The sequence below is a fragment of the Schistocerca piceifrons genome, chromosome 10, assembly GCF_021461385.2.
Source record: "Schistocerca piceifrons isolate TAMUIC-IGC-003096 chromosome 10, iqSchPice1.1, whole genome shotgun sequence".
NCBI classification, from domain to species: domain Eukaryota; kingdom Metazoa; phylum Arthropoda; class Insecta; order Orthoptera; family Acrididae; genus Schistocerca; species Schistocerca piceifrons.
The window spans coordinates 87,507,578-87,530,920 of record NC_060147.1 but is presented as its reverse complement, the minus strand read 5'-3'; the positions used below and the strand labels follow the sequence as shown (position 1 = coordinate 87,530,920).

The following is a 23,343-nucleotide window of genomic DNA, read 5'->3' as shown; positions in this document are numbered from 1 at the left end:
ACACACACACACACACACACACACACACACACACACACACACACACACACACACACACACAAAAACCAAGCACGTGCCGTGGAGGCCCATAGGCAGCAATGTTAACTGAATGGTCGGTCGTTGAGGAGACACTGTTGATAGCAATTTGGTTCACCTGGGTGGTCAGTTGCTTAGCAGCTGCAAGTCTGTTTGCCCACACACATCTCCACAGCCATTATTCACCCCTGGTACATCACAGTTGCATTGTTGCCAGTTTTGGATAGCACCATGGTGCCATGCACAGTATACTTCAACCACAGTGGCACGAGAACAGCCATTTCAGAAATGCTTCTGCTCTCGTCCCAAAAGCCAATGGTGTCCTTTTGGTCTTCAGATAAATCACTCCATTTCCACATAACAATAATGACAGCACTCCAGAATGAGATTTTCACTCTGCAGCAGAGTGTGCACTGATATGAAACTTTCTGGCAGATTAAAACTGTGTGCCGGACCGAGACTCGAACTCGGGACCTTTGCCTTTTGCGGGCAAGTGCTCTACCAACTGAGCTACCCAAGCACAACTCACGCCCCATCCTCACAACTTTTCTTCTACCCGTACCTTGTCTCCTACCTTCCAAACTTTACAGAAGCTCTCCTGCGAACCTTGCAGAACTAGCACTCCTGAAAGAAAGGATATTGCGGAGACATGCCAGGAAGTTACATATCAGCGCACACTCCGCTGCAGAGTGAAAATCTCATTCTGGAAACATCCCCCAGGCTGTGGCTAAGCCATGTCTGCGCAATATCCTTTCTTTCAGGAGTGCTAGTTCTGCAAGGTTCGCAGGAGAGCTTCTGTAAAGTTTGGAAGGTAGGAGACGAGGTACTGGCAGAAGTAAAGTTGTGAGGACGAGGCGTGAGTCATGCTTGGGTAGCTCAGTTGGTAGAGCACTTGCCCGCAAAAGGCAAAGGTCCCGAGTTCAAGTCTCAGTGCGGCACACAGTTTTAATCTGCCAGTAAGTTTCAATGACAGCACTGTTTTCCGCATACCCGCAGTGTGTCTTAAATACCTTCCACTGCTCTTGCTGCCACCTGCCATCTGTGAGTGGTTATTGCATGTAGATGCCAAACATAGGTGGTGCTCACATCAATTCCTGGGGCGAGTTCTAGGAAGTTACGAGATGGTGTGTGAGGGCGCTGACCTGTAGGCAGTACCTACCTCACATCTGCTGCACTGTGCAGTACACAGAGAGCTGGCCCACAGAATCTGAGTCTTTCACATCTGTAGCTTACATTTAATAGCTATACATGATGCTTGTTTGGTTAAACACCACAACCTACTCGTTTTTTAATAGCTTGTTTTTGTGACAGAGTCTTTGGATTGACAACTCAAAGTTAAACTGTCATCTTCCAACATAACCTAGACCTCAAATTAAACTGCAATAAAGACTCCACAACCTACATAAAAAAAAGTGCCGACCATGACATCACAGGCCAAAGCAGAGCAACAGTATCACAAACTTCACAAGTCCCTTTAGATAAGGTAATCACATCTGAAGGATTAAGCGACAAAATCAGGAGTGTAACATATCGTGGGTAGCACAGGCATTTGACACTTAACGCTTGGTTGCAAAAGGATGGGTGAGGAAGTCAGCTGTGACCTGTTTTAAGAGAAGAAATTTAGACTGTTTTAAATTGCATTACCATGTGTCCATGACTATATGATTTGCTAAATAAATGATGAAGTCATTGATGACCTGGTCATACTTCAGATGTTAATGAAAGGTCTTTGGTCAAAATTTGAAGTGTTACAGTATGATTTTTTTATTTCTAGAGTTTCTCTTTTTACATACGGGGCAGCAGACAGTTTTCATTCTTGCCATTCTTTTTGTCTCATGGCAGACTCTGCATGGCAGGGCTGGAGTAGGCTGTGGTTGTCTGTGAGCTGGAGCCCACAGTATGTTCTGTGAAGAAGAGACTTCAGTGTCCTGATTCCTTTTTGCTCGTTGCATTCCTATCCGCTCATTCAGTACGTATTCCGTGGCTCATTTGGTGTCCAGCTGCCTGAGCAGTGTGTAGTATGAGTAGGAGGCCTTCATCAGCTGCAACACAACACAACAGTGCATGTCAGACTAGAAAGCAAGTTTACTATTGTTGTATTTATTTGTTTTGTTTTGGACCTGTGACATTTTATGTAGATATGGGACAAGTCTATAGAAAAACACAGGGTGTTAGGGGTATAACTCCAGATATTTCTACTGATGACTGTGGACAGTTTACTAAACAAAATTACAACAGTACTTCATTAGCAGGCTAATAATTATTGCTGCATGGATTGCATTTTTTAGGTTGGTTAATATCTCAAAGTTCAAATGACACAAGCAAGCCATTAATGCTTATATTCCCTGGGCACCAGGTCATGTATTGACATGTGGATACATGGACACAAACCAGATAGTCTGTACTGACAGGCATAATCCACTTTGTGATTTACGACCATGGAGAAAACATCAGATAGTAAATTATGTGATGCATTTGTGGGAAGACTATTAGACACACAGGATAAACAACTAAAGCAACGAGGTGGGAATATTTGAAGGAGTACCCCCCCCCAAAAAAAAAAAAAAAAAAAAAAAAAAAACCAGAATAATGTTTCCATGGGCGGAGCTTGTGTAGTGCACATTTCTGCCACTAGGCGTCTGCAGCGGAACTAATTACCAGTTCAGTGCCACCTGTGTTGTCAACCTGAATTGTTCTCTTCACCTGCAGTGACTGTTTGTGCTAGCAGTGTTTTGTTCTTGTTTCGTTTTTTATGATGGCAAGTTTAAGTGAACAACATGCAGCTGTGAAATTTTGTTTTCTACTCAGTAAAAATGCTGCTGAAACTGTTTTAATGTTGAAAACAGCTTACCAATATTATGCTATGGGAAAAACCCAAGTGTACAAGTGGTTTGCTTGATTTAAAAATGGTGACGTGTCTCATTCTGGGCGTCCAGATTGACAAAAATATTTAAAAAATTTGGGAGCTTGTGCTCATAGGCCATCGACAGACAATTGATCAACTGTCAGAGATTAGTGAGTTATGTTGGAGCTAAGTTAAGTGAATTTTAATGAAAGATTTGGGAATGAAAAGGGTTGCTGCCAAGTTTGTTTCTGAATCAAAAGGAACATGCCATGCTTCAAAACAATGGCTTGAAAGTGACCCAGATATTCTGTCAAACATCATTACTGGTGATGAGTCATGGTGCTATAGTTACGACCCAGAAACAAAGCAACAGTCAAGCCAATGGAAAATGTCATCATCACTCCATCCAAAAAAATGCATCAAGTCAAGTCAAACATCAAAACAATGCTTATTTGCTTTTTTGATGCCAAAAATAGTTCATTCAGAGTCTGCTCCACCAATTCTGACCACCAATCAAATTTTTTATGTGGAAGTTTTAAGAAGATTGCACGACAGTGTTCATCAAAAAAGACCCAATTTGTGGCAGACAGGAGACTGGTTCTTCCACCACAATGACACACCTGCACACACAGCCATCTTTGCTAGACAGTTTTTGGCTAAAAATGGCATGGTACTGCTGCCCCACACACCTTACTCACCTGACTATTTCTTATTTCCATGCATGAAAAGGGGCATGAATGGACACCAGTTTGACAATATTGGAGTAGAAAGAAGAAAATGAGGGAGGATCTGTCACCAATTTCTAAAGATGACTACAAAAAATGTTTCGAACAGTGGAAGCACCGATGGGACAAATGTATTAATTGTATTTTGAAGGGGATATGGTTATATTGTAAACAATTTGAAAATATATAGCTTTTAACAAATAATTCCAGTTTTTTGGGTACCCCCTCATGTTAAGGAAGCATTGATCACAATATCTGTACCTGTTCCACTCACACACTGTATATATGTATATATAAAATCATTAACGCAGTTTATCACAAGTTATTGCTATGTAGGATACAGAGTGTGCCTGTAAATTCATATTACTGTGAATACATTTTATCTCACACAATTTGCCATACAAATGATTGCTATAGATAGCACAGAGCTACACATTGCTTGTGTGTGACAGCAATACAACAATAAAACAATTTACCATATATATTTACTATTTTAGATATCTCACAAATTTAATTAGTTGTGTGTGCCTCTCAAATATCAGATGCTTAAAGCAGAGTACATAGAGTACAAAACTGAACAGCATTACTGTTTAAAAAATATGAGGTCAGGTAATATGAATGATGACTTTACATTTAAAATTCCACTTCATTCTGTGATGTATTTATTTATATTATTGTGTGACAAGTTCCATAAACTATCAACAGTCTGATATGGATCTACAATCTAAATACAACTGCATGAAAGAATTTTAGTCCACATGCAACTTTCTTCTACATTCTGTGATGTATTTATTTATATTATTGTGTGACAAGTTCCATAAACTATCAACAGTCTGATATGGATCTACAATCTAAATACAACTGCATGAAAGAATTTTAGTCCACATGCAACTTTCTTCTACAGCTAATATGCATATCACTGTATGTGTATGGCAGAGGGTACATAGTGCTATAGAATTATTTTCTCGCTAATCTTATTCCAGTTGTTGATGGTACACCAAAGACTGTTGGATTCATCTTATTCCAGTTGTTGATGGTACACCAAAGACTGTTGGATTCATCTGTATAAACCTATAAGTACTCCTCTATCAGTCCCACAGAACAAAGTGATTGTGATATAATTTTACACAGCTCGCTTCATAGGTGACATTGTTCCATTCTAGAGTCACAGAATAATTTTCAGTCTGAATATTATTGTAATGTATCTTCTGATCAGTTATCATATTGTGGAGCTGGAACTGCTGTCCATTGTTTCTAGCTGCTGCCTTCTTGCTAACGAAGAAGATCATACAGATTTGTTTCCTAGCTGCCTTTAAATGAAATATGGTGCAATATACTTCATCAACTACTGAGTATCTCAGTGAAAGGTATTTAACAAAATGGGAAAGTATGTTATTAGATATTCTGACTAGCATAAATAATTTATTAAGTTGAAGATTCAGGCTCAAGATAAAATGTTTTGTACTCTCTTCTTGTAAAACAATTAAAGTACAATTTTAGGCATGAGACTGATGCAGTCTTTTTATAAAGAAATCAAAATATTAGGGGTGTTCCATATTGCTGTAGACTTTTTCACCTGCTCACTAAGAACCTCTATGTCCGCCAGCCGGGGTGGCCGAGCGGTTCTGGAACCGTGTGACCGCTACGTTGCAGGTTCGAATCCTGCCTCGGGCATGGATGTATGTGATGTCCTTAGGTTAGTTAGGTTTAAGTAGTTCTAAGTTCTAGGGCACTGATGACCTCAGCAGTTAAGTCCCATAGTGCTCAGAGCCATTTGAACCATTTTTGAACCTCTATGTCTCGGCAGATACATGTAATTTCTCAACTAGGCTCCATTAAGGTGGTGCACACACTTCGCCACCACTGTGGTAACTTCTGTATACCTCCTCGAACCACTGTTTTGCAGTCTATTGTGCCCATCACAGGACAGCTGCTTGCTGTTCCTACACATCTGTGAAGTGTGTCAGTGCAGGGGTTTCTTCATAGCCTTGACTAGGTGGTAATAATAAACGGCCAAGTCAGGAGAATATGGTGGGTGTGGCAGTACCTGGAGCCCTATGTCAGTGATGATACCTGTGGTTGTCTGACACATATAGTGCTGAGCATTGTTCTGTTACAAGAGCATACATTTTGCCCATTTTCCAGCCATTTCTTTTGAATTGCACAGTTAAGAGTTTCCACATGTGCCGTGTTGTTAATAGCAGCCCCTAGTTCCAATCAGTCAGTGAGGAGGATTCCATCCTTGTCCCATAAATCTGTGGCCACATGTTTTCCCATTGAAGGCACCGTACAGAACTTCATTTGCAGGGGACTGCCCTTATGCTTGCACTCCATTCATTTGGCATCAGTCTGCGGCTCATGACAGTGAATCTGAATCTCATTTACATCTGCATTCCTTTTTCGGTCACAACTTCAGCCTAGCTGTAGTGTTGAGAGAGACCACTGTGCATGTCCTTGTGCTATTGTGTTTGTGCTGCATTCAGGGATTTTGGAGCCCACCTGGCAGACACCTACCCTAGCTTGGGGTGTTCATGCACTATGCGGTGCAGAGTTCTCCTGGTTTATCCTGTTGCTTCCTCCAGTTCCCTGAATATGATACACTTATTCTCCTGAATATGCTTTTCCACTCTTGAAATCTTGACTGATGTTACCTCAGTCATTTTCCTTTTGGAACTGGTTACTTTCTCCATTTTTCGGCCATCCACCTTGTTGTACACAGGTTTTCACAATGCTGCGACAACCTCCGCACACTGCCACCAATCGCCTGTGAATATCAACAGTGTTTATGCCCTCCTTCCACAAAATCCACATTGTCCAGTGCTGTCCTTAATGATCACACTCCACATTGTTTGCTCATGTAATGACAGCTGTTGTAAATGAGGTGTACTGCGCACAGATTACACTCATAGTGACTCTCCTGCCACCTACAGCTAGACTGAAGCACTAGATACTAAGCAGTCTGTAATGATGCATCAAGATGGCACAATACAAATGTTGGGAATAAATAAAGTGTAAATCAATATGGAACACCCCTCATAAGACTGCTCGAGGCTAAGACTGTCGCATCATCCTATGTCATATGCATCATTTGAGTGTGATATTGGGGCTTGGAGTCAGCTTTCTATACTGCCTGTCCTGACCTAAAGGCAAACTACAAGTATTGTGTTTTACTTCAGTCTGAAGACAGTGTTTTAGAAATCTGAGTGGGATCGACAGTGGTAGAGACACCTTCACAACAGGTACACAAGACCCTTCTTATGTTGACCACTGGGCATAGCTGTTGAGTTGTGTGTTACAATTCTATCAGAATTTGTCATGTATCAGTTTTAAAATGACAGCAGTTCAGAAATTGTTTGTCTGTAATAACGCATTTGCAGAGAAAATGTTGTGAAAAAAAAATTCTTTGTTAAAGATTTATAAGGACTGGTATCATGATTGAAATTCAACCAGGAGGGTTGGTATGGTAAAAATATAACAGCGTATGGCATTTTGAATGACCCCACACAGAAATCATTGGTCCTCATCTATGCCATGTATCTTAAAGTGATAAACGTCTGGCTCCTCTGGCATAAAGCACCATATCTTTGGACCCAGTGATCTTTGATTTGCTTTGTCTGTGTCTTCTCTGTGCGCTATGTTTGTACAGCCATGTTATATTTGCCTTGTTCTGTGTTTAAATAAATGTTCATTAGACAGCTGAAGCGTGTTATTACCGATCTCAAACACGTAATATCCACAGTGGTGACCCTGACATTGTCGTCATGTGTTCGGGAATTAATTTGTGCTTCCTTTCCTCATTAAGAGACTTTCTGCACCAGTTCACATTGTCTTCAGAACAATGGGTCTGCCAGTGTCCTTTTGTGCTAGTACCTCGCACCCTGTTAACTGTGCTTGCGTATTTACTAGTGTACCTAATGTGCATTTGGTGAAAAGTGAACAATTACCTGGGCCCAGCCATGCCAGTGGCCACTTAATCATAACCGGCCCGTCATGGCCACCATCAAGTGCAACTACACACCAATGGCTGCTACACGGACAGTGCACGCCACTTAGTGACATTTTGTGTGATAATCGAGTGCTGGACATTGTGGTTCACCCCTCAGCTAAGCAGACCCCTTCGGTTTGGTCAGATGTGCTGATGAAATTCGAAAACTGTAATTCGAATGTTCATGTGCATGAGGTCACACATTCTTATATGCCCTGACATCATAGCACCAACCCCGCATGCCATCTTGGCAATGCTGGTTGCCTCGACTGTGCCGGGTTCCGCGACCATCACTCCGTGTTCACACCATGATCGCCTTCCACCCGCTTTCGTACTGGCACCAGCCATTTTACCCATGCCGGTTACCAGATCAGACCCCCGCCCTTCCCCCCCCCCCCCTCCCCCCCGTGGCTGCACGGTGAATGCCTTCTGCCCACTGTTACAGTGGCACCAGCCGTTACACCCACACTGCGTTCACTTTCAAGCCTGCAGTTGAGATACATCATGCTGTTGGGTACACCGGCTCACTCCGCATCGTGTGCTGCTTGGGGCCACCCCCCAGGCAGACCTCAAGCTTCTGCACTCCCGGTGTCGGTTGCTTCCTACCCCACTCACACAGATCTTCGCCTCCCAGTGCTGCATCAACATGTGTTACCCGACAGGTTTCCCAAGCTGCCTGCATTGCAAAAGGACAACCCAAAGACTTGGTTTGCATTGGTGGATCATTTACTGGATATCCATGGGATTTCGGATGGTGATGCATCTTTTGTGTGCCTCGTGAGTCACCTTCATGCTCCTCATCAGTGAGCTGCTCCTCTCATCGTCCACCTCGCCCAAGTATTTAATGGTGAATACATTGCTCATTGAACACCTTTCTCGACTACCAGCAGAAGCTATCCACCACATCATCCATGATGTGCACCTCGATGACCACACACCTGCACAGCTTTGGCAGTGCCTTCATGCATTAATTAATGATCAACCGCTACCAGACGCCATGCTATGGACCTTGTGGATGGTCAATCTTCCATCGGACCTACAACTTCACCTGCTATCACACATAGCTGACTCTCTTGAAGTTCGTCTATGCATGGCTGATTGGGGCTACACAATTATTCGTCAGCGACACCACCTCCCACGTTCAACATTGCCTTTGCTTTCAGTTGGCATGCCTGCACCTTCGGTTCCGCGCCCTGCTGGCAGGGGCCACCAAGCACACCTCAGCGGCCTGTCAGGAGCTGCCACCTGGCGGCCTACACGAGGTACTGCCTGCTGCCTCCTGACAGCAACCAACCCCGCCTGAGCAGCAGCCCGAGCGGTCTCAGGCAATGATGCAGTCAGCTGCATCACCCACCCACTCCACACCACCTTGCCTCCAGGCTTACCTGCTATGCTGGTACCATGCCACTTACAGGGGACACCGCTCGCAACTGTCGTGCACCTTCTGCATACCCAAACTATTCCAGCAGGCATGTTTAGGCGCCGTCTCCCGCCTCAATCATCCACACCACACCACACCACTTGCTCCAGCGGCGCGACGCCTCTGCCTCATGGGCTTGCCGTCGGGCACTTGCTTTCTCGTTGACACCAATGCTGATGTCAGCATTATCCCAGCCAAGCACACAGGCAAAATGCTTTCTCCTGCTAAACTCACTTTGATAGTCACAAATCACTCTCCTATTGCGGTCCTTGGCTCCATCAAGAAGTTGCTTCGCCTATCACCAGTCACCACCTTTCCTTGGACTTTCCGCATTGCTGACATGGATGAACATGTGATGGGGTTGGACTTTCTACACCATTATGAACTTTCACCAGACCTGCAGCCACAGTGCTCCACCATGCGTCTGGTTCTACCGTTCCATACTTGAAAGAATTTGGCATGACTCTGCTCTCCACCCCCTTGGCTACGCTTTCCACATGTGCATCTCTGCTCGAGGGTATTAGTGCACAACTCTCTGATTTATCAGATGTGCATACACAGACTGACGAGCTCTTTGGCGTTTCTGGTGTAAAGCACCATATCTTTGGACCTGATCATCTTTGATTTGATTTGTGTATGTCTTCTCTGTGCACTACATTTGTACAGCCATTTTGTATTCGCCTTGTTCTGTGTTTAAATAAATGTTCATTCGACAGCTAAAGTGTGTTATTACTGATCTACGACATGTAATATCCGCACACTTCATGTAAACATGTGTCTAAATTTTAGTCTCAGAACACACAATAAAGAATGCTGAACTGTAGCTACAAATACTGTTAAAATAATTCTTTGATCTCTCTTTAATTGTTCAAACATTTGAAGTGAGTTTTTGATACAGCGTATTGAAAAATTAATTTTGTGTTAACAGCAGCACAATAACTTATGCCTTATGACAACACAATGTGAATGTCATTATATCACATAAAGTAACCTCAGATGCAAATTGTTTTGCATTACAAAATCTGCACTCTAAATGCATCAAACAACAGTCATAACTCTCAAATTATTTGGAACTACGTTCAGGATATTTAAATGTAGTTTTCAAAACAACAGTACAATTATCATTATCAATTTCCACTTATTCCTATTACTTTATCTACCAGAAACCGTCTTCTCTAGCTCTTTGTCTTTCAGTCCAGCCCTTTAGCGCTCTTCTTTGAGGTATAGCCTATAACAAACATAGTTTCTGTATTCAAGGGAAGTTGTAGCTATTCAGAATTAAGAAAGTGAACATTAGGAACTTAGTTCAAGATTTGTGGTAAGTGCAGCAAATAAACACAAAGGTAGCTCTGTTTTCTTTTAGAGAAAAATAAGCGGAAAAACATCATCAATAAAAAACGTTATGTACAGTATGTGTTGGTGCTGAATGCTTCACTATTAAGATGTCTTGCTTTTCACTACTGACAACATCAGAAATGTAGCATTTGTGACATTGTTGCTGACCAGTATACTTCTGTTATTGGAAATGATCTGCCTGCAACACTTAAACAAAAACGTCCCAAGAATGGGATTTCACATATTGTTACTTTTATGTGTCATCTCTGTCACAGAACCTGGGCAGTACACGGGATAGAAGTTGGTAGCAGTGTGAGGGACAGGAAAACTTTTCTCATGTGTGTATATCTACTTATTTTTACCTCTCTTAACGGCTTATTACACACGGTTTCTTTTTTTTTTTTTTTTTTTTTCGATGTTCACATATTAATACTATGATGCTTTTTTATTATCGTATAGGCCCCAAGTCACTTCAGAAGAGACTGCTGTGGTTAGCAAAAGTTCATCATTGTTGGGCTTCCATCAGCGGTGAATTTCATGAGTGTCAACCAAGTAAATTGTGTTCCCAAAAAGCATTTATGTCATATGCATCTTCATCAAAGAGGATCAGTGTGTCACCACCAGTGAAATAGAAACATCCATAGGAATGTCCCCTAAGACTGAAATAGAGTCGATTTTGCATCAGTGTTCACATACGACCGATGGAAAGTATTGGCACAGCTGCTTATGCCTTCAATGTTCAGTTGACAGTTCCGGATGTTTTGTCCTATTTTGCATTGTTACATGGTTCTAAAAAGGACTCTCATCTGATGTAGGAGGGAACGTCAAAAAGTAAGTTACACGTTATTATAGCAGGTCAAGTAACTTTTATTGGGTGCTGTGCTACACTTCAAAGTGACACAGATATGTGACACTGTTTTTCAACGTAGTCATCAAGTCACTGTGAACGACAATCAGAATGTTGTATCAATCCAATTCCTCAACAATATAAATCTGCTCTCTGATCAGGTTGCTGCTCCAGAACAGTTCTGTCGACATCCACATAATTGGAAAATCTCCTTCCACCTTGATCTTCTTTCATCTTATTGAAAAGATGGAAATCACGTGGTGCAAGATCTGGAATTCCCAATCAGCATCACCAATGTCTGTGTGGGCTGGTCAAATTGTTAACACAATTTCAGTTTGGCTGAGTGTGACATTACATTTGTTCCATACACCACCAGAATTTCATGGTGAACCTGTGTGCATTTTAGGCGTTTTGCCCACAAGAATCGCACTGTCAGTTGTATTTCCACGTGCCGCACCATTTTAGTTCCTCAGTGTGATCTTTAGCAGAGCACCACTGGAATATGTACACTTTCCTGTCAATATGCCACTCATGTTGCACGATGGTCATAATGTGAGATGACATGTGTAACTTACACAATTAACCCAAAAAGTTTAGAGGCTGTTAACACTCTATCAATATTACCTATATTTTTATAATAGAGGTAAACATTCCACATGGGAAAAATATATCTAAAAACAAAGATTCTGTAACTTACCAAATGAAAGCATGGGTTTTAATAGAGAGGGTAAGGAGTCATTCCAATCCCGGGAGTGGAAAGACTTACCTTGGGGGGAAAAAGGGACAGGTATACACTCGCGCACACACACACACACACATATCCATCCGCACATATACAGACACAAGCAGACAGCTTGAGCCTAAGTTTTGAACTACTCCACATATTTTTCATAAAAGGATAGTTAAAGTTTCATCAAAATCCAATTGCCAAGAAAAGATTTTAAGAATTCAGCTTAAAGATTGGTCTTGTTGAAATCTTGGTTCAGTAGTACAGTTACCTACAAAAAATGATTCAAATTAGTTACTGGTTAGAAGACTTGAAGAGCCAGCATAAAGGTTAATTATTGTGCGGTTTTGGAAGCAACACTTTTTATAATTTCATATGCATATAGTTAGAGGTTTTCACATTGTGTTCATCCTTGATATGAGCATATTGATAGATTAGTTTCTGGGTCAGTAGCTAATTGTTGAGCCAGATTTCAATTACAACTACAACATTAATGGAGTGCATTTGCCAGTTGTCTAACATTTGTGAACTGTAATAAGCAAATAGCTACAACTATTCAAACTATACAAGATATAGGTATCACATATCCCATTTGAGCTAAATAGTATAAGGAAGTGAATGCTCCTTGAGAACACAAATAATAATCACAGAAAATAACATAATTATTTGTAAACCATTTGAATGACAGTATTTTCTAGTAATTCAGCTGATAAAATAATTTCATGTCCAAGTTAGCAATAATACACCAAAGGCAAATTTTGTACTTGTAATGATTATACTTTGCTGCTTTATTATACGGACTGTAAGTGTTATTGAGAGCCAGTTGTTGCAAAAATGGTTAATATTCCTGCTGTGTTGTTCATGCCAAACTACTTTTACACTGCTTGCTAAAGTGTACTACTCTCTTCTACACAGTGTTTCTGTGAGATCATGCAAAAATTTAACAAGACATAGATGATGCTCCAGAGAACAATTTGAGGTAAGGAACCTGGGATTGGAAAAGCCAGCTTGAGGAGCTTTGCGTTAGTTACAGTTAAATGCAAATACCCTCAGTTACACAATGCGAACATACCATTTGTACTGTATCTTACAAAATATACTGAAACTGATGGTAATGAAGCATGACATCAGTGAACAGGATTCTGACACATCCTGACAAATTTCTCTGGTGTGTTTTCAATCACATCTCAGACATCTACAATTCTGGTAACTAATGCCATATCCATATCCAGTGGGGTCTCATACACAAGTGACTGTAAATATCCCCATTTCCACTCAATGATCGGATCAGCTGGACCAGAGGACCCAGTCCATTCCATCTAAACACAGCGCACACCATTAAGGGGCCACCACCAGCTTGCACAGTGCCTTGTTGATACCTCGGGCCCATGGATTCGTGGGGCCTGCACTACATTTGAATCCTATCATCAGCTCTTACCAACTAAAATTGGGACTCATCTGACCAGGCCACAGTTTTCCAGTTGGCTAGGGTCCAACCTATATGGTCACGGGCCCAGGAGAAGCGCTGCAGGCAATATCATGCTGTTAGTAAAGGCATTCGCGTTGGTCTTTTGCTCCCATAGCTTATTAAGGTCAAATTTCACCACAGTGACCTAACGGATATGTTCGTCATACGTCCCATGTTGATTTCTGTGGTTATTCACATAGTGTTGCTTGTCCACTAGCACTGACAACTCTATTCAGACACTGCTGCTGTCATTCATTAAGTGAAGCCCGTCCGTCACTGCGTTGTCAGAGGTGAGATGTAATGCCTGCCATTTGGTATTCTCAGCATACTCTTAACACTGTGGCTCTCGGAATAGTGAATTCCCTAACGATTTCCGAACTGGAATGTACAATGCGTCTATTTCTGATTACCATTCCTCATTCAAAGTTTGCTAATTTCAGTCATTCGGAAACTTTTTTACATGTATCATCTGAGTACAACTGACAGCTCCATCAATGCATTGCCTTTTTACACCTTGTGAATGCAACACTGCCGTCGTCTGTACAATTTGTGCATATCACTGTACCATGACTTTTGTCACCTTAGTGTATGTTGTGGTTGGAAGAACAATACATGTTGCCTGTTTGGCCGCCATTTTTGTTGCTGGTTTGGTGCCACCTGGGGGGGGGGGGGGGGGGGGGGCGGCACATGTATAGCAATTTGAAGATACGTACTACAGACCTGCCAGTGACACTGATTGCATGCTGTTGAGTGGACTGAGAAACTGAATATAGTTTTTTTTCTTATTGCCTTTGTTTTATGGGTTAAAATAATGTATAACAATACCACATGGTTTGTCATATGGTGAACAAATATATTTATGAGCATTTAGCTGCAACAAATATCTGTTCCCGATGGATTACAGAAATTTGATATGAGCTAGAAAGCACGCTCATTTAAAATTATTGGTATAAGGGAATGCTTATGCAACTCAGGTGTGGAAAAGAAAAATTCATGTACAATATTGTAACAAGACACAAGACTTGGAAGTATTGATATGAGTTGGAAACTAAGCAGCAGTCAACTATTTGAGAGTTTCAGGATGAAGCGAAACCAGCAAAGGGTAGTCAACAGCAAAGCTCTTTCAACAAAATGGTCGCCTGTTTCTCTGTTTACCCTGAGAGCGTCCCAACCATTGCTTTAAAGAATCAAAGAACAGCTAATGCTGAATGGTACATTACAACTTGTTTGCTACAAGTCATCGACGAAACAACTGAAAAGTTGCATCATTCTTAATCATGACAATGCCAATCACAGCTTCAACCCATCAGATTCCCATCTAGCCATACCTATTTAGGTTTTCCATATTCCTCCTAAGATGACTGCTGGGATGATTCCCCGGACAGGTCAGTTTTGAGCTTCTAAGCTGTAACGTATGTTCTCAAAAATGTTTCACATTCTTCTTTTCCATATGATTAGCCATTTGCACACATGTTGTGACCCTGAAGTACATCATGCACAATATGGTGTGCTGAACCATCGGTGATATTTACATTTGCTGAGGTGTCATCCAGTGTCACTCACCAACATCCCATCACGACTATTTTAGCTCTTTCTTACTTGAATTTTGATTTTTCAAGGTGAAAAATGTTCTCCTGTAAACTATGTTTATTTTACATTTCAGAAAAGAAGAATGTGAAACATTTTCGAGAACGTACGTTACAGCTGAGAATCTCAAAACTGACCTGTCAGAGGAATCATCCGAGCACTCATATTAGGAGTAGTATGAAAAACCTACATAAGTATGGCTAGATGGGAATCTGACATTTGATCCTGCCAAATAGAAGCTCAGTATGATATCTGGGGCAACACCTCTTTTAGTATGCCAAGACCTATGATCACCATCATTACGTCAAAAGGGGCTGTTGTGATGCTTCTCAAGGGATCCCATGGCCTAGCTAGGGGACAATGAGAGAAGTAGTTTCCCCTGGACACTGGTAGCACTTTTTAATTAACATTTTTTGGCACGTTCCAGTGGTGAAAGAGGACATCAAGCAGTAAAAAGGGAAGTTAATAACAAATAATTGGACTGGTGTGAGAAAGAATCTAAGGTGGCTGACAAAGTACAAGTCCCAGTAGATACTGTTAGTGTGAGACATTTCTGGTCATGCAAATCAGCTCAGCTACTGCTCATAGGTCACCCAGTACTTCGAATCTGAGCGCAATGACTGTCAGTTAGAGCCGTAGCCAGGAGAAACGTGGGTAGGTAAGGTTCGGATTGCGACAACACACACGCATCCATTGTATTCGTGCATGCCTACTGACCGGAAATGCTGCCGTTCCATGCACATTGCATAACTTGCTCGTCGGCAGTGCTCTGTCTACCATGTGGATATTCAACTGCCTTTAGCTGATCCATTTGACTTATAGTCGTGACTAACACCTAGAAAAGTGACACTGAGGTGTTCACCAATGGGCATAATGCCGAGTTGTTTCTACTTTTAGTGCGTGATAGAAAGACGTTGACTGATTCACAATAAGGTTTGCAAGTAGTCTAATCATGATCCGAAACAGATACATTCTGTAGACATAAAATCAGTTGTAATGCACTTCATTTACTGAGGGTGGAAAAAATGTGGAAACACCAAAAACGCAACACATTACCATCATTAATAGGATATAGAAAACCTGTTGGGGTTCAAAACAGCTACCAGTCGCCTCTGAATTGATTAAGGCAGGCTGTGTATAGTTTTCAAGATTCTTCCTGCAAAAAAATGTCTAGTTGAGATAATGAAGATGGAGTTGGGTAGTGGCTAGGCACCCTGCGCTCCAAACGAGAGCATAAAGGCTGAATAGTATTGAGTTCTGGTGTCTATAGTGGCCACATGAGATGCGACAGTTCATCCTTACGCTCACAAAACCTGTCCTGGACGATTCGAGCTGAATGAACAGGGGCACTGTCGTCACTGGAGAAGAAACATTCTACCATGGCATGGACCTGATCAGCTAAATCAGTCACATAGTCCTTGGCAGTAATGCGAGCTTCCAGAGTTACGATGCGGCCCATGGAATACCACGATACGATTAACCAAATCATTAATGATCCCCCGCCATTTTTACCCTTGGACATAAACACGGTCTGGAGTTGGAAACTGTGTCAAAGAAGACTCATCAAACCAAATGACATTTTTCCATTTCTCCATAGTTCAACTTTAATTGCTTTGCCCTACTTTCCTGTTACCGGCAGTGAGTGGTTTGAAATTCCAATTCACCCTGCAATTCCCTGCTTATACCGTAGAGTTCAATTCGTGTTACTTTGGTGCTGACACGGTTCAGTATCACGACAATCAGGTCTGTAGTGATTTTTGCAGCTGTCGTGAGCCGGCCGTTGTGGCCGAGCGGTTCTAGGCGCTTCAGTCCGGAACCGCGCTGCTGCTATGGTCGCAGGTTCGACTTCTGCCTCGGGCATGGATGTGTTTGCTGTTCTTAGGTTAGTTAGGTTTAAGTAGTTCTAAGTCTAGGGGAGTGATGACCTCAGATGTTAAGTCCCATAGTGCTCAGAGCCATTTGAACCATTTTGAGCTGTCGTTCTCTTACTTTTCGTCACAATTCTTTTCAATGACCATCCATCATGGCACTCAACAAACATTTTTGTCCACATTGTGACTCAGCGAATGATGTTTCCCTGCTTTCCCTGTATGCGGTGTAAATCTTAAATATGGTGCCTCTTAAAACACCAAACACTTTGGCTACCTAGGTTACAGAAGCATCCACTGTAGCAGCACCAACAATTTGCTCAAGTTCGAATTCACTTAGCTCCAACATAATGCACTCACAATTACGCAGACCATTGTTCTGAATACGACTGATACTTGCAAAGTATTGAGGGCATTGCAAAGGTGCCATTCATTATCGAAAACAACAGTGCAACAAGCAGACTTCACTAGCATCAGCATTTGTCTATGAACATGCATTTTTATGCGATGTTTCTATACTTTTGTTCAATCTCTGTACATTCCTGTTGTTGGCAAACTTGTTTTTTTCATTTGTTTTCATTGCAAGTACCGCATTCAAGTACAATTTACTTTGTAGTTAACGAATGTAACAAACAAAAAATAGCTTCAAAAATGACGCTAACAAAATCTGATAACTACTTGAAATAGCATGCTAATGTAAACCAGTGCAATTGCTCATTGTCTCAAAATCAATTGCTCACGAGTGATCTTGCAACGTTTTTCACAACTCCGTCTCACACAACCCCTGCCAGCCAGAGTGGCCGAGCAGTTCTAGGTGCTACAGTCTGGAACCGCTCGACCGCTACAGTCGCAGGTTCGAATCCTGCCTCGGGCATGGATGTGTGATGTCCTTAGGTTAGTTAGATGTAAGTAGTTCTAAGTTCTATGGGACTGATGACCTCAGAAGTTAAGTCCCATAGTGCATTAAAGTCATTATCAGAGTGCAGAAGCATTAAATGGTACAGTGGCAGCTGCAGTGATTGAGGAATTGGACTGACCGCTACGAAGGCAGCTCTGTTGATGGGGTAGAGGTGGCCCGCAGTGACCAGTAGTGGCTTGTGAGCACGCGCCATCACGATAGACAGCGCCTTCTGGAAGGGGCTGCCTGCACCTGTCCAGTGGCTGCTGTATGCCGCCAATGATATGGCCTCGCCCTGCAAACAATACCACTATGATGGACAGCGCCCTCTGCAAGGCGCTACACACGGCTGCCCACTGGCTCCTGTAAGCCGCAGAGGCCTGGCGAAAGGCTGCCGTAAGCCGCTACCAATATGACCTCGCCCTGCAAACAACGACAGCACAATGGACAGCGTCTTCTAGAAGGGGCTACACACACCGAGCCACTAGTTGCTATATGCTGCCACCGATGTGGACTCACCCTGTAAACAACAACAGCACGATAGACAGTGCCCTCTGGAAAAGGCTACACCCACCTGGCAACTGCTGCTGCATATCACCGCTGATATTGCTTCACCCTGCAAACAACAACAGCACAATGGACAGTGCCCTTTGGAAGGGGCTGCCTACACCTGGCCATTGGCTGCTGTATGCTTCCACAGTTGTGGCCTGACCCTGCAAACAAAAACAGCATGCTGGAGGAGAGAGATAGAAATTGAAACGCCTGCTTCACTCTCTACTTGCTGATTAGGACTGCTTCATGAGTTCTTTATTGCGAACTTTCTTCTTACTGAAATTGTCCTGGATGGTTTTCCCACAGTTTTTGTACACATGCATGCATAAAGTCTAGTGGTCAGTCACCATAATTGTATTTACTTCATACTTAGTAATTTGCAATAAAATTGTAGATACTGCAGAGAGCGCCCTATGGAAGTTAGCCCTTGCACCCAGCCAACATCTGGTGTACACTGTTTCCGATATGGGTGGATGCTGCAAAGAGCTTGAGGAAGAGCATCCTCTAGAATGCAAGTGGTCAACTGGCGACCAGTGGGTCAGATCTGGCCTGTGACTGGCTTCAGTCTGGCCATGGAGGAAATTCGTGGGAGGGACTGGCACTCATATTGTATTCTGCCCAGGACTTATTTTCTGATATTTGCCTGTTGTTCAGATTATTCCAGTTTGGCCTCTGTATAATGCACGCAATATATGCTAAGCTAAAGCGATTTTAGACTGACTGAAAAGGTGACACCTTACAGATCAGTCATCAAAAGTATTTTTGGACAGCCGGCCGGAGTGGTCGAGCGGTTCTAAGCGCTACAGTCTGGAACCGCTTGATTGCTACGGTCGCAGCTTCGAATCCTGCCTCGGGCATGGATGTGTGTGATGCCCTTAGGTTAGTTAGGTTTAAGTAGTTCTAAGTTTTAGGGGACTGATGACCTCAGATGTTAAGTCCCATAGTGCTCAGAGCCATTTGAACCATTTTTTATTTTTGGACAAATATTTAAAAATGCTTGCTAGTAATATTTGTGGATATTAACACACTAAGTTTCAAACCCCCCCCCCATGAACCATGGACCTTGCCGTTGGTGGGGAGGCTTGCGTGCCTCAGCGATACAGATAGCCGTACCGTAGGTGCAACCACAACGGAGGGGTATCTGTTGAGAGGCCAGACAAACGTGTGGTTCCTGAAGAGGGGCAGCAGCCTTTTCAGTAGTTCCAAGGGCAACAGTCTGGATGATTGACTGATCTGGCCTTGTAACAATAACCAAAACGGCCTTGCTGTGCTGGTACTGCGAACGGCTGAAAGCAAGGGGAAACTACAGCCGTAATTTTTCCCGAGGGCATGCAGCTTTACTGTATGATTACATGATGATGGCGTCCTCTTGGGTAAAATATTCTGGAGGTAAAATAGTCCCCCATTCGGATCTCCGGGCGGGGACTACTCAAGAGGATGTCGTTATCAGGAGAAAGAAAACTGGCGTTCTACGGATCGGAGCGTGGAATGTCAGATCCCTTAATCGGGCAGGTAGGTTAGAAAATTTAAAAAGGGAAATGGATAGGTTGAAGTTAGATATAGTGGGAATTAGTGAAGTTCGGTGGCAGGAGGAACAAGACTTCTGGTCAGGTGACTACAGGGTTATAAACACAAAATCAAATAGGGGTAATGCAGGAGTAGGTTTAATAATGAATAGGAAAATAGGAATGTGGGTAAGCTACTACAAACAGCATAGTGAACGCATTATTGTGGCCAAGATAGATACGAAGCCCACACCTACTACAGTAGTACAAGTTTACATGCCAACTAGCTCTGCAGATGACAAAGAAATTGAAGAAATGTATGATGAAATAAAAGAAATTATTCAAATTGTGAAGGGAGACGAAAATTTAATAGTCATGGGTGACTGGAATTCGAGTGTAGGAAAAGGGGGAGAAGGAAACATAGTAGGTGAATATGGATTGGGGGACAGAAATGAAAGAGGAAGCCGCCTGGTAGAATTTTGCACAGAGCACAACATAATCATAACTAACACTTGGTTTAAGAATCATGAAAGAAGGTTGTATACATGGAAGAACCCTGGAGATACTAAAAGGTATCAGATAGATTATATAATGGTAAGACAGAGATTTAGGAACCAGGTTTTAAATTGTAAGACATTTCCAGGGGCAGATGTGGACTCTGACCACAATCTATTGGTTATGACCTGTAAATTAAAACTGAAGAAACTGCAAAAAGGTGGGAATTTAAGGAGATGGGACCTGGATAAACTAAAAGAACCAGAGGTTGTACAGAGATTCAGGGAGAGCATAAGGGAGCAATTGACAGGAATGGGGGAAATAAATACAGTAGAAGAAGCATGGGTAGCTTTGAGGGATGAAGTAGTGAAGGTAGCAGAGGATCAAGTAGGTAAAAAGACGAGGGCTAGTAGAAATCCTTGGGTAACAGAAGAAATATTGAATTTAATTGATGAAAGGAGAAAATATAAAAATGCAGTAAGTGAAACAGGCAAAAAGGAATACAAACGTCTCAAAAATGAGATCGACAGGAAGTGCAAAATGGCTAAGCAGGGATGGCTAGAGGACAAATGTAAGGATGTAGAGGCCTATCTCACTAGGGGTAAGATAGATACCGCCTACAGGAAAATTAAAGAGACCTTTGGAGATAAGAGAACGACTTGTATGAATATCAAGAGCTCAGATGGAAACCCAGTTCTAAGCAAAGAAGGGAAAGCAGAAAGGTGGAAGGAGTATATAGAGGGTCTATACAAGGGCGATGTACTTGAGGACCATATTATGGAAATGGAAGAGGATGTAGATGAAGATGAAATGGGAGATATGATACTGCGTGAAGAGTTTGACAGAGCACTGAAAGACCTGAGTCGAAACAAGGCCCCCGGAGTAGACAATATTCCATTGGAACTACTGACGGCCGTGGGAGAGCCTGTCCTGACGAAACTCTACCATCTGGTGAGCAAGATGTATGAAACAGGCGAAATACCCTCAGACTTCAAGAAGAATATAATAATTCCAATCCCAAAGAAAGCAGGTGTTGACAGATGTGAAAATTACCGAACTATCAGCTTAATAAGTCACAGCTGCAAAATACTAACACGAATTCTTTACAGATGAATGGAAAAACTAGTAGAAGCCAACCTCGGGGAAGATCAGTTTGGATTCCGTAGAAACACTGGAACACGTGAGGCAATACTGACCTTACGACTTATCTTAGAAGAAAGATTAAGGAAAGGCAAACCTACGTTTCTAGCATTTGTAGACTTAGAGAAAGCTTTTGACAATGTTGACTGGAATACTCTCTTTCAAATTCTAAAGGTGGCAGGGGTAAAATACAGGGAGCGAAAGGCTATTTACAATTTGTAAAGAAACCAGATGGCAGTTATAAGAGTCGAGGGACATGAAAGGGAAGCAGTGGTTGGGAAGGGAGTAAGACAGGGTTGTAGCCTCTCCCCGATGTTGTTCAATCTGTATATTGAGCAAGCAGTAAAGGAAACAAAAGAAAAATTCGGAGTAGGTATTAAAATCCATGGAGAAGAAATAAAAACTTTGAGGTTCGCTGATGACATTGTAATTCTGTCAGAGACAGCAAAGGACATGGAAGAGCAGTTGAATGGAATGGACAGTGTCTTGAAAGGAGGATATAAGATGAACATCAACAAAAGCAAAACAAGGATAATGGAATGTAGTCTAATTAAGTCGGGTGATGCTGAGGGAATTAGATTAGGAAATGAGGCACTTAAAGTAGTAAAGGAGTTTTGCTATTTGGGGAGCAAAATAACTGATGATGGTCGAAGTAGAGAGGATATAAAATGTAGGCTGGCAATGGCAAGGAAAGCGTTTCTGAAGAAGAGAAATTTGTTAACATCCTGTATTGATTTAAGTGTCAGGAAGTCATTTCTGAAAGTATTCGTATGGAGTGTAGCCATGTATGGAAGTGAAACATGGACGATAAATAGTTTGGACAAGAAGAGAATAGAAGCTTTCGAAATGTGGTGCTACAGAAGAATGCTGAAGATTAGATGGGTAGATCACATAACTAATGAGGAAGTATTGAATAGGATTGGGGAGAAGAGAAGTTTGTGGCACAACTTGACCAGAAGAAGGGATCGGTTGGTAGGACATGTTCTGAGGCATCAAGGGATCACCAATTTAGTATTGGAGGGCAGCGTGGAGGGTAAAAATCGTAGAGGGAGACCAAGAGATGAATACACTAAGCAGATTCAGAAGGATGTAGGTTGCAGTAGGTACTGGGAGATGAAAAAGCTTTCACAGGATAGAGTAGCATGGAGAGCTGCATCAAACCAGTCTCAGGACTGAAGACCACAACAACAACAACAAGTTTCAAACGCTCTAATGACCTGCCTGTGGTAACAAATCGCAAAGTTACTGCTAATTTTCTGTATTTCGTTTCATCTGCCATAGTTTGTGCAAAGATGAACTGGCTCTTAACTGTGCGAACATAAGCAAGAGGTTATGTTGCCAAAAAGACGGTGGTTTTATCGTAAGTCCATTACCTGAGGCCGTCTCTGTGGGCAATGGCAAGGAATTCATCTTTGTGCTACATGAGAAACCGACGCAGATGGCGCGGGAATAACTTTCGTAGTTTTGACACAGTGCAGAACCTCGAAGCTGATGTGGAAGTGTGCTACTGTTATGTGTGATCATGTGGGGGGCACCAATTACAAGTGGTCAAGTCGTGAAAAGATTTAGTCCGATATATGAATCAGTTATGCAAAAGTTTGCTGTTTGCTTGGCATTCAGTGTCAACGAGACAATACAAGGAATAATTATACAATGAAAAACAAAAAATAAACTCAATATGACACAGAACCGTGGAGCTCTCATACAGTCTGTACCGTGTAATATGACGAGTGGAAGTCACTACAAGGTGAACATAAGCTGTATGTTCTCTAAAGAACGCACGTCCTGAGGAGCAATTTGTCGGCGTGGCATGCTGGCAAAGGTGTGCCATTCATATCTGTGTGTTGTTCCAAAAACAGTAACATCACAGGCGCTATAGTTCTGAATTTAAACAGTAGGAGCGCTGGTGT

General features: G+C 42.2%; 1 protein-coding gene and 1 non-coding gene across 2 annotated transcripts in view; both read right to left on the bottom strand.

The window, feature by feature from the left end:
- Nucleotides 1-482: 482 nt before the first annotated feature.
- Trnal-caa lies at nucleotides 483-557 on the bottom strand. The gene has a single exon. It is a non-coding gene; the product is annotated as a tRNA-Leu (tRNA).
- A 1,264-nt stretch (nucleotides 558-1,821) lies between these two features.
- Nucleotides 1,822-23,343, bottom strand: part of LOC124719118 (odorant receptor Or2-like) — a 65,245-nt gene continuing 43,723 nt past the window's right edge. The window contains exons 3-4 of the mRNA XM_047244813.1: nucleotides 17,881-18,036; nucleotides 1,822-2,078 (exon numbers count right to left, since the gene is read on the bottom strand). Of these exons, the coding sequence (XP_047100769.1) occupies nucleotides 2,022-2,078; nucleotides 17,881-18,036 (213 nt within the window). The 3' untranslated portion in view covers nucleotides 1,822-2,021. The remainder of the gene's footprint in view (nucleotides 2,079-17,880; nucleotides 18,037-23,343) is intronic.